An 11877-nucleotide genomic window follows, 5' to 3' on the forward strand; every position below is an offset into this window, starting at 1 on the left:
ATTTAATTCAACTTAAATTAATTTCCTTAATATTTATATTTAAGATTATTACTAAGATGGAAATAATTAATTTTATTTCAATCACCATCTAAGTATAATTTTATAAATATTATATTAAATTCTTATTTTTTGAATTTCAATTCTAAATTTCGAATTTAATGAGAGTATATTTATTAGAATAATAAAGAAAATACATTTTAAAGAATGAGCTTTATTATTATTAAGATATTCGATCTCCATTGTGGGTTTTACATCGCGTTTGTTTTAGTGAGTAATCCTCCCCAAAGGAGGAACGTTCATTAGCAATTTCGCACCGTTTAATCTCGCATGATAAGTGGTTTGTAAGTGTTTTATATGGTATAGATCACCCTAATGGTGGCGACCATATTTGACTTGCAAATTGCGAAACAATGGTAGAAGCTCATAAGATAGAATAGCCTTGACTCTCGCCTAAACGGGACAACGCTGGATTCCAATCTTGATCGAATAAAAGGTTGCTAGAATGTTTAACATTTTAGATGAGCTGACAACTCTATTCAATGGATGGTAGCTTTGACTCTCGCCTAAACGGGACACTGATATCAGTTTGTTGAAAACCTTGGAAATTATTTAGGATTGAATTTTTTAAGTATTTTCTCATATCATTCCTACTTGCTATGTGCTTATAATTTCTGAATTGATTTTGTGTTAAACCATTATTAATTTCTATTTGTTGATTTCTATTATTTTGTAGTATCCTGTATTATCAAAATGAATCCCATGTTATCACTGTTGACTGAAAATAAGCTGAATGGATCTAACTTTAATAAGTGGAATGAGAACATTAATATTGCTCTCATAGGAGAAAGTGCCTTGTTTGTTTTAACTGAGCCGTCACCTGAAGTGCCTGGGGACAATGCTTCCAAAGCTGTGAAAGAAAAGTATGAGCGTTGGCGGAAAGCAAATGACAAAGCTCTATACTTTATGCTTTCTAGCATGGTTGACACCCTCAAAACTCGGTTTTCTAAAACCGAGAAGGCTGCTGAAGTTATGACGAAGTTAAATGAGCTATTCGGTAAGGCATCACTTCAGTCACGCTTTGACGCGACTAAGAAGTACATTAATGCACGGATGGAACCTCATCAAAACGTGCGTGACCATGTTCTCCTCATGTCAAGTTATTTCCAAGAAGCCCAGGATCATGGTGCTGAAATGGATAGTGCTACTCAAGTAAGTCTTATCTTGAATAGCCTAACTCCAGCATTTATACCATACACTTCAAATTATGTCATGAATAAGAAGGAAATTGACTTTCATGAATTAGTCAATGACCTTCAAACTTATGAAAATTTGATTGGAGGACCCAAGAAGAAAGGGAGCAAACCTCATAATCCTGGAAATGGTAATGGAACGATGAAACCTGAAGCAAATGTTGCCTCTGCTTCAAAGCCCAAATCGAAGAGGAAGTGGAACAACACCAAGAAGCGAACTAAAGCCATGAAGAATAAAAAGGCTGCTCCTTCTGGTGATGCTACACTTAAAGGAAAGTGTTTCTACTGCAATGAGAAAGGTCATTGGAAACCCCAGTGTCCTAAACTTCTTGCAAAGAAACAAGGTATTTCGATTTATAAACTTTAAGAGTTTTAGTGAATTATTATCCAATTGGATTTATGATTCTGGACTAACTTTGTTTATTTGTTTTCTTCTTCTTATAGGCCAAGCTACTTGAACTCAATTGAGTTGGATCAGAAAGCTGGACCAAACGGTGAAATCGTCCAGATGAAGATGAAGCTCTTCAATTATTTTTTTTTTTTTGAATTAATTATTTTAGTTTAAAGACAATTTGGATTTCAAATTTAAGTTAGGGATATTTATCCTTGTTTCTCTCATATTGTTGCAATATATTTTTATTATTAATAAAGTTTTATTTTCGAAATTCACCATTGCAATTTATGAGATTGAGCTTCATTTAATTTATCTTCATCAATTATTACCACATTATATTTGTATGTTTGTATGTGTAAGTGTTTTTATTATTGATGCAAATTCTATAATATTTACAACTCTTCATAGAGTTATATTAAATAAACACTAGAAATTATTTCTATGTTTATCAATAATTGTTAATTCTCATACAATTATTAAGAATTTGTTTAATAAAAGGATCTTTTGATCTGATAGGGGTGGAGAAAAGTTAAGAAAAATATGCAGTTCAACGATCTTTTATATCTAATGAACTCTGGATAGTATTCAACTCCACATAAACTCTATCACACTTAGAGAATCATGATCTTTACAACCTTTAGGAATGGATCATAATCTCTATATACTTAGGGGTGGAGGTTATCCACAAGTACCCTATATGTATATTCTTAGGGGTGGAGTCTATTCCACAATTCCCTATGTAACACATATTTTCTTTAAGCATGGAAGTAATATAATGAGTCAGCTATTGTCAATATAAATTCTTGATCTTGATTGTTTGTTCCATTTCGTTTTACTGTTGTAAGTAAAAGTTTGATACCTTTATAAGTTCTTTGTTAAAGTTTCACACTACCTTAATTGAGTGGGAGAATTTTAAAATTCTATACACATCTTCATTAGGTTGATACTTGTGATAGGTACTTAAGAACACTACTGAAAAACAAATCTAACCATTCACATGGATAGGAATAGCTTATCAAAATTATGAGAATAAGATAAAGAACTCTAGTTCAGTCCATTCGAATGACTTGAACCTAGAATTCTTAATCCTCATAAAATTTTATGGTATCTTAATTTTGATTACTTTATCTCTGGCATGTATTTTTCACTTCAAAATACTAGTCTGCTATGTTGATGACTTAGTCTTAACTTAAAGTTTCAGACTAATACAAAAGTCACAACTAGGTAACTCTCTAAACAATCAGAGGTTAAAAGTATTATTTAACCAGACATCTGCTATTGAGTGGGAGCTATCTGAGATGTAATCAAATAGGGAACATTAGAAGATATTCAAGAAGGATTTATGAAAGTGATCTATATGTTAGATATTAAGGAACTGTGTATCAGTTGTCTTTGGGGTGGAGGAATTATTGTATAATAATTCAAGCTCTACCAGAGAAGAATTATAACTTTGTGTATTCGAAATCCAAGAAAGTTATATCACTGAAGATAAGTCTACACTGTATTATCTCAATTACATATTTTAAAATATGAGAGATATGTCTTCTGTTAATTCAGATGTACTTTTAAAACAGTAAAGATTTCAGTATCCCTTGATAAGTAAAGCATATAGTAAAGGATGTTTCATAAGAGTTTTTATGAACTAGTTTCCAGAAATTTGGGTGGATTCAAATATACTACACTTGATCTGAAGATCAAGACATCAGATTGACCTATTTGCACAATTTGTTTTATATTAGTGCAAGTGGGAGTTTGTTGGGTTTTATGCCCTAAATAAAACTCTTTACAATCTGATTAGTTATCAATATAAGAAATTAGAAGTGATTGATGTTTGCATGAATTTGACATGCTAATGGTTTAATATGTTTAATATGTTTATTACATTTTCACACAAAAAATCAGTTAAATCCAGATCATATGTTTATTCACAATTACAGTATCGTCAACACAGTGGAATGTGATTGTGATCATATGTATCGAAAGTTTTGGTCCCTGTTTCATCAGTGTTATTGGGTTTACACTAATGTGATAATCAGCGATGATGTATACTTACACTTGGAGTAAGTGTTATGTTCTTTCCAGGACATTAGTAAAGTATACTAGTTTCGAATGTATGGAGTATACATTGGACTGGACCGATATTGCAACTAAGTTAAGATATTACAAACTTACCGTTATACATATATTTCCAAGTCAATATCAGTAGTTGATCTTAAGATTAAAAGAATCTAAATCCTGATATGCTTAGGCTCAACTCAGGAGTGCTATTCATGTTCTTAGATTTATTAGTTAAGCCTACTTTTGGGTCAGGGTGATACGTATATTTTGGGAACATGATAGTATGATTGAGTGGGAGTGCTGAACATAAATATGGAATCTATAGCTTCTACTGGTGTATAGAAGTCAAGTGATGATTCCCTTCGAGCTTAGCAAATAGAAGTAAATGGATGAGCTCTTGTTTAACTGACTAATCATTAGATCATTAAACACCATTTACAGGTAGCTAAGTGTTTTAAGGGGCAAAATACATTGAGGGGTGAGAACGGTAAAAAAAAATCCCATCTCGATGTAGATCATCTATATAGAGGATCTTTAAATCACAATAAGATTATAACAATAGTTAAATGAGATAGCATATTGATATCGTGGAACATACAATATGCTCTATATAAGTCTGAGAGTGCAATTCTAAGTTCTAAGAGTGGATTCAACGAAGAATTAATAAGTAGGAATTTACTTGGTAAATTTAGTTCACTTATTGGAAGCTCAGCATATAGATCCATGGTCCCCATTCTAGTTGAGAACATTCTGCTTGTAAGACTCATTAATTGATTCGTGATTGATCAATTATAATTCTAAAGTTAGACTATGTCTAATTTTATGAATTTTCACTAAGCAGGGGTGAAATTGTAAAGAAAAGAGTTTCTAGGTTTATTTATTTATTAATGGACTTTATATGTCTAATTAATAATTAAATTAAATGACAATATTATTTAATAATCTATTTTAGTTATTAAAAAATTAGTTTTGGCATTTAAAAGGTTAGAATTGGAAAATTGGCGTTTTTGAGAAAATAGAGATAAAATTTGATAAAACTGCAAAATCAAGTGGGGCCCACTAACACACCATGGCCGGCCACTTTAATGAGGTTTTTCAAATTAATATTTTCATTATTTTAATGCCAAATAATTCTTAACCTAAACCTAGTAGTTGCCTATAAATAGAAAGTGATGGCTCAGTCACAACACATCTTTGAATATCATCTTCTGACAGAAATTTCTCTCTTCAGAAAAACTGAGCCTTCCCCACTTTCTATACCTGGCTGAAATCCCTCTTCTCTTTTCTTCTTCATCAATTTCGAACCCTAGTGAGATAGTAAGTGCCCACACACAGCAAGCAGTAACTCAATCATAGATTGGAAGACTGTGAATGATCAAACTTGAAGAAGAAGGACATTCGGGCTCAGATCTTGATTATACTCTGCTACAGAAAGGATACAAGGGTTAGAGATCTGAGTGGAAGGAGACATTAATTCTGCTGCATCAATGTAAGGTTTTCTTAACTTTATATGTGTTTAATTTATCGTTTTAGAAAGTTCATATTTAGGGTGTTTAAACAACATACTTGTGAGTAGATCTAAGATCCTGGTAAAATAAATTTCCAACATGTGGCGGGGTTGGGATTGGAAGTCAACACGGGGTATTCATTGGGCTAGCAATCGGGGAAGTAGAACTTCTTGAATTGGGGTGGAGTTTTGTCTGGGGGATACAGAGCATGATATGGATCCCTCATAAGCAACATTCTTCAAGGCAGTAAAAGAAGGGCTTGGGCCAGTGTGGTGTTGCTGGGTATGTGGGGGAATGGTAACAGTGGGGGTGGTATATATGTCAGCATTATTATTTGGGAGGTTTGGGTGGAAATATAGAGGTCAGCAGTGCCAAAGTGATCTTCCTCGTGGAGTTGGAAAGAGAAGTCTTATTGGTTTATTGGTCCCCAAAGGTGGAGGTGCTTGTAAGGTTCACAAGGTTCTAGTTTGGAAGTTTCATGAGTTAGATTGGGGGTTAAAGTGTTAGAAAAATGCAATTGACTATAGTAGGTAAGATTCCAAAGGGGCCATGGTTGGGTCGAGCAATACCACACAAAACATTTTCATATGGGATCGGTGGAGAGTGAGGGACTCATCGGAAGCCCGCATATAATTAGTGCAACCATTATAAGTATGGCCCAAGCGACCGTAGAAGTAACAATGATCAGGGAGGCATTCATACTCCAGTTCAAGCTAGGTAGGAGATGCCATTCTCAGAGAGAGGATTAAGACACTTCTTGGGAGGGCTTGGTGACGTCAAACATAATACAAACTCTTAAGTAAGAGCTTCAAGTTTCGAGAAGGGAGGCTTGGTGGATTTCTAGAAGGATCCCAACAATTTGGCCAACAAGTTTGGTTAAGGAAATGGATCGACGTGAGAAAGGTATGTTGTGGATTTGGACCCAGAAGGGGATCTTATGGATTGATTCCGGGACGAGGGCAGAGATAGGGTTAGGAATTTCGGGAAGGACAAGACTTTTATTGAAGATCCAAGGTTGATTAATGATGGCCCTTCGCCTGTCACCTTCACAGTGGAAAGCAGCCATGTACAAATTGGAGTTAGGGGACCTTCCTTTAACACTGACAAGGAATCTTCCTTTCCAATACTTCTCCAAGAAATTCTTCAGAGAATTATGGTTGAAACTTTTGGTGGTGTAAAAAGTTGCCATAAGATGGAAGAGAGGTGGAGCTGGTGGAAGACCTTCATGAGTATCAACATGATCAATGAGTGAGTGCACAGTATTTTCTGTGTCAGTGAGATGCAAAGCTCCAAAAAAAGAACAGACTAAGTCTTCCATTTCTGGCAAAATAAGAGCTAGAGGCAAGGTAGTTGTTTGTGAGCAAATAAGGTAAAGAAAAAATCCTAGTACTTAGGAGTTAAATAGCCATACACAAGCAAAATGGCAATCGAAGGGGTACAAAGAGTACTATCCATCCTTGGTATACTCGAGTACCATAGACGGTAAGGATAATAGTCATAAATGGCCGGTTCAGGCGAGAGATTATCCAAATCTATCCACAATCTAGGTTGGTACACACAACAATTAAAGGTAAACCCTAAATTAAAATGTGAAAGGACGCTCGAAATTAAATACGGAGGAAAGTAATGATCAGATTTACTCTAAAAACAAATCAAACTTGAGAAATATTCATTAATATCAATCCGCGCTTGCTCTAAGATTTCTTGTGCTCGAGATTGAGCTGACCTCATTATCTTGGGTGGAGGCAGTTGAATGTCAATCGTCAAAAAATGTGGCGTTACCACGACATTGTGAAGGGTAGAAAAGATGTCTAAGAAGATAAAAAAAGTTGTAGAAAATCATGATGATGATCACCACTGTTTGGAGAGGAAGAGAAATAAATGTGAGTTGAAAGCATGCTCGCTAGAGAAAACGAAGGGTGTCTCGAAAGTTAAACTCATACTGCTTTTAAAAAAAAGTTGCATTTTTCCCTTTTTGCTTTGGTAGTATTCACTTATCATTAATTTTACTTTATCAATGACTTGTATTAATTAATAAGAAAGTGGTGTATACATTTATTCCGAGCTAAATATACATATTTAGACTCAAAATATATAGCTTAATTGGGAATCCAAATTAGTGAAAAAGTTACGAAAACTATTTAAACACTACATTCAAAAAAAAAAAAAAAAGTATTCTTGGAAAATTATATGTAAACGTATAAAATTACAGCTGTCAAAATATACAATTTAATTTTTAGAAATTAAAATGAAAAAGAAAATCACTTGGTGATTATTTATTTATTTATTTTTGCTGGAACTCACTTGGTTATTATTTAGGGATGACCAAAGACGTTTTCACCGTATCACACGCAACAATTTACCATACGACTATCGAGTGGGCGGCTAACACGTTTTTTTTTTTTTTTTTAAATTATTTATTTAGTTTTATGTTTGTCAAATTTTGTTAATTTATTTCTTAAAAAGGAAAATATAAAATCATGGAGGAAAGTTTATATTAAATTTTCCTTTTGGGAAATAAGAAAATTTTGAAATCCCCCAACCCTTCTTAATTTTCCATTTGCGTGTTTTTGATTATTTTCCAATCTCTCGTCTCTGCTCTTATAAATTCAACCCATAAATCTCCCAACAACTCTCTCTCTCTCTCTCTCCTTTACTTCCCTCTCTTGTAAGCCGTTCAAGGGAGTGAGGAGCTTCCAGTTTGCCCATACAAAGAAGCTTTTTCGTAATAATAATAAGAAGAAAATGGGGTTCTTCTCTTTTCTCGGAAGGGTTCTCTTCGCCTCCCTTTTCATCCTCTCCGCTTGGCAAGCGTAAGTCCTCTCAGATCTACTCTTGTTTGCTCGTGATGTATGTATTCGAATTCTGTAAATAAGTTTCTCGTTATGGTTTTATAAATGACAGTTCTGTGGTTCGTTTTCGTTCTTCAAAAGTTTATTTATTATTACTATGCTTTTTTTTAAAAAAAATTTACTTGTCGTTTTCTATGGAACATGATGTAGTTATTATTCGGAATGTTTACTTAAGATTTGGTCAAATTTTCATTACCATCTTGGATCTGGGATCTATAGCTATTGGATCTGGTTTTATAGGGTCAATCTATTATGCTGCATATGAAAATCTTTTCGGTTTAATGAATTGGTTCGGTAATTTATCTTAACACATATTTATGATATTATGTATATTTTTCTAAGTTCATTTCTTTTGGGTCTATTTAAATATTGGTTTGTTGGGACATTGGAGAAGAAATAAATAAGAAGATTTTATTTTTGTTGTCGGACTCGGGATGGACTCTTAATGATGTGATTTTAATATAGTCTTTGATTGAGGGGCATATGCGAATATGAGCCATGAATGTCTTGTTAATGTGTTCTGTTACTATTTTCATATAGGGTTATGCTTGGTATATTTTGTTTCTACAAAAGATTATTTAGAATGGAGAATAAGTCAACCTTAAATTTCACTTTTACACCAAACCCAAAGGAAGATAGTATAGTGTCACCAACTTACCTTGGCGACCATCACTTCATCGAAAAAAAGGATGTTAGTTAGAAGACAGGTGTTGAAGTTGCAGCTCTTTTTGGATTGTTAGATCTGCATAGTTTCTTTGACATTATCATAATTTAATCAATATGTTATTATTATTAGAAAGACCTTGGATTTTGCAGCTACAAATTGATATGTTGAAAGAGTTGCAATTATTAGAAAGACTTTTTATGTAAGAAGTATAACTTAAATAATTTGGCCATTACATATTTTGGTATGTATTTCAAATCCAATAGGTGAAAATATGTACCTCTGTTTTGACATGTTAATCTCCATTTGATTAGGTTCAATGAATTTGGTGATGATGGTGGGCCTGCTGCCAAGGACTTGGTTCCCAAATTTACCACCCTCAAAGAAAATCTCTCGGCCAAGCTTGGTGTTGCATTACCTAATATTGATGTAAGACCCTTTTGATTTCCTCTCCTGTTATGGTTTCACATTGAGACTCTTAACATCCAAGTCTGATTACGCTTCTGATTCTTAATTCTATTTGCAGGCTAGGCATTTAGTAGCAACTATTATAGCCTCAAAAGCTCTTGGAGGCATCCTATTTATATTCGGAAGCTCCTTTGGAGCTTATATCCTGGTTAGAATTTCTATGGATTGCTTTTGGATACAAAGGTGTGACAAGTGGAGCTTAATGTTCTGATATTATTGTTTCTTGCTGTAGATTTTCTACTTAGCCTTGGTCACTCCAATTCTTTACGATTTCTACAACTACAGTCCTGAGAAGTTCCAGTTTGGTGTACTTTTGAACGACTTCCTCCAGGTTTGTGTAACTGTAAATACATGTATGTATATTTGAGTCTTGGGACCTATATACCTTATTGAGTTTGCTATTCTTTTTGGTGTGCTTTGACAGAATGTTGCACTATTCGGTGCACTGCTGTTCTTCCTTGGTGTAAAGAACTCACTTCCAAAGAGGCAAACCAAGAAGAAGTCTCCCAAATCGAAGACGGTTTAGGTAGATGATGCAGGAAAGAACCAACCGACAGAGATTATTGGAATTATTTTAAAGGGTGTTTTTTCTTTTTTGAAATTTTTAGGTCAGAAGAAGTGGCTGCTCCTGCAGCATCAAAAACCTTACTGCTGGATGTTAATCACTCGTCTGTTTTGTAATTCTTTTTAGGATTTTTTTTTTCAATTGCTTGCTCCCTGTTATGGGATGCAACAATCGAACGCGTTAATGCCATGTGTTTCTTCAGTTCCATTATTTAGATTAAGGAAAAATGAAGAAACGTGTTTTTTTTCTAATTATATAAAATTATGTGGAGCTTATTCTGCATTACTCTTATTGCCTTTTCTTTGCTTTTGATGGTTACTATAGGTTTTGGTTCAATAGAATGTGCTTGTAATAAAAAAATTTTGGTTCAGTCATTTGATGTGTTTTTGTTGTTGTTAACGTTGAAAATGTCATGCAGTTTTGAGTTTGTCGAAACAGGTCGTATCATATGTTAAGCTTTTGGTTCATTTGAATGTGCATGCAGTTTTTCTAGTTTTTCTAGTTTTTCGTCGAACCAGATGACATTCAAATATACTATGTCCTCAGTTTTGAAATGACTTGTCTTTATCTATATACATTTGGACTTGATTTTATCTCATTTTCTTTTTCTTGTTTAAAAAAAAAAAAAGAAAAAGAAAAAAGGATATTATTTGTTCCAATGTCTTTTGGGTCCTATATTTTTTTCGAAAAAAAAAATACATATATAAATCTATAAGACAGCGTAAAATTTATTATAATAATAATGATAATTTTATAATATAGTTTATTATAATTACAAATATGTAAAAATTTATTTTATATAATATTTTATTTTTATATATTTTAAATTATTTAAAATAGAAATTTATATGCATTTGATAAAATAATTTATAGTATTTTTTTATTATGTTTTATCAAATATAAAAAATATTAGAAAAGTATATAAGAAAAATTCTAGATTGATGTTGTTTATTAATATTAAAATAAAATATAAATTATTTTTTTTTTTTAAAAAAAAGAGATTTAATAATTATTTATTTTATTAAAATTAGTTTTTTTTTTATTTTTTAATATATAATGAATAAGTAAATATGGTTTTTGTATAAAAAAAATTATTATAATCTTTTAATTAAAACAGTTTTTTCTAAAAGTTAGATTGGAGCAGCTTGTAGCTTCTCCAAAAATTCTTCAAAAAATTGTATTTTCATTGCTTACCAAACACACTTTTATCAAAGCTATTTCAAAAAGCAGTTTTTAATTTTTCCAAAAGTTGTGATAATTTATAATCCTTTGCTTTTACAAGAAAGTGTAAGTAGAAAGTTTATTTAAAATAACTTGAATCGAAATTCTATTGTTTGATTTTTTATTTTTATTTTTCATTTTGTTAAGGAAAATAGGTGGAGGTTAATTACGTTACACAAAAATTAGAGAATTTCATCCATCTAAAAAAATTTATTGTATCTTAAGGGCATGAAAATACTCTAAGAGAATTGTACAATAAAATCTTAATATCAAAAAAAAAAAAAAAAACCTCTCAAGCTTGAGAATTGTGACTTCCATTCTACCAATAGAACACTTACAAAATAATAATAATAAAAAAATTAATCAGCATCAAATATTTAATAAAATATGAAAATTTATATACATATTATCATCCACAATTTTCTGATGTAAAGAATAAGACCTCAAGAATCGGAGCTTGTGGCCAATTTGCGTGCACAAGGCACCATATTGTTGGTGGCTAAAGATGTTCTAATCAACTCCAAGGCTAAATGCAAACCCCAGGGGAGATTGGTACCCACCAAACCTCCTCATATCATTACTCAGAAGGATTTTAGTGACATCTTTGGGGTAAGTAATCTTATCCCGTTTTTACTTATCTTCTTCTTCTTCATCAATTTTTTCTCTTGACCTTGCTTTTGTTTCTTGTAGGCTTGTGTTGGCTTTGCTTATGCTACGGATAATGAGCATGAGAGAGTGGTAGAGTTGGCTGAGAAGTTGACAGTTGTTGTTGAGTAGAGAGCTTCTGATATAAAGGCCAATGTCACTGAATTAGAGACTGACATTGGTAAACTTAAGACTGGAGTTTCAGATCTTCAGGGCACTGTGAACAATGCCAAAGATCATGAAAAGAGCCAA

The 11877-nt window shown here is 32.6% G+C and overlaps 1 protein-coding gene across 1 annotated transcript; it reads left to right on the forward strand.

The window, feature by feature from the left end:
* The first annotated feature begins 7557 nt into the window (after nucleotides 1-7557).
* LOC115723368 (uncharacterized) lies at nucleotides 7558-10044 on the forward strand. The gene is made up of 5 exons (XM_030652826.2): nucleotides 7558-8023; nucleotides 9041-9155; nucleotides 9253-9342; nucleotides 9427-9525; nucleotides 9619-10044. The coding sequence occupies exons 1-5, from the start codon at nucleotides 7956-7958 to the stop codon at nucleotides 9718-9720; spliced, it is 474 nt and encodes a 157-aa protein (XP_030508686.1). The 5' UTR covers nucleotides 7558-7955; the 3' UTR covers nucleotides 9721-10044.
* The last annotated feature ends 1833 nt before the right edge of the window (nucleotides 10045-11877 follow it).

This window comes from Cannabis sativa, chromosome 9, assembly GCF_029168945.1.
Source record: "Cannabis sativa cultivar Pink pepper isolate KNU-18-1 chromosome 9, ASM2916894v1, whole genome shotgun sequence".
Classification (NCBI taxonomy): Eukaryota; Viridiplantae; Streptophyta; class Magnoliopsida; order Rosales; family Cannabaceae; genus Cannabis; species Cannabis sativa.

Excerpts from the sequence above, each read along its gene's own strand:
- LOC115723368 (XM_030652826.2), top strand. The coding sequence starts at position 7,956 with ATGGGGTTCTTCTCTTTTCTCGGAAGGGTTCTCTTCGCCTCCCTTTTC. Across the intron at positions 8,024-9,040 it reads ATCCTCTCCGCTTGGCAAGC|GTTCAATGAATTTGGTGATG; the intron begins GTAAGTCCTCTC and ends CCATTTGATTAG. Across the intron at positions 9,156-9,252 it reads TTGCATTACCTAATATTGAT|GCTAGGCATTTAGTAGCAAC; the intron begins GTAAGACCCTTT and ends TTCTATTTGCAG.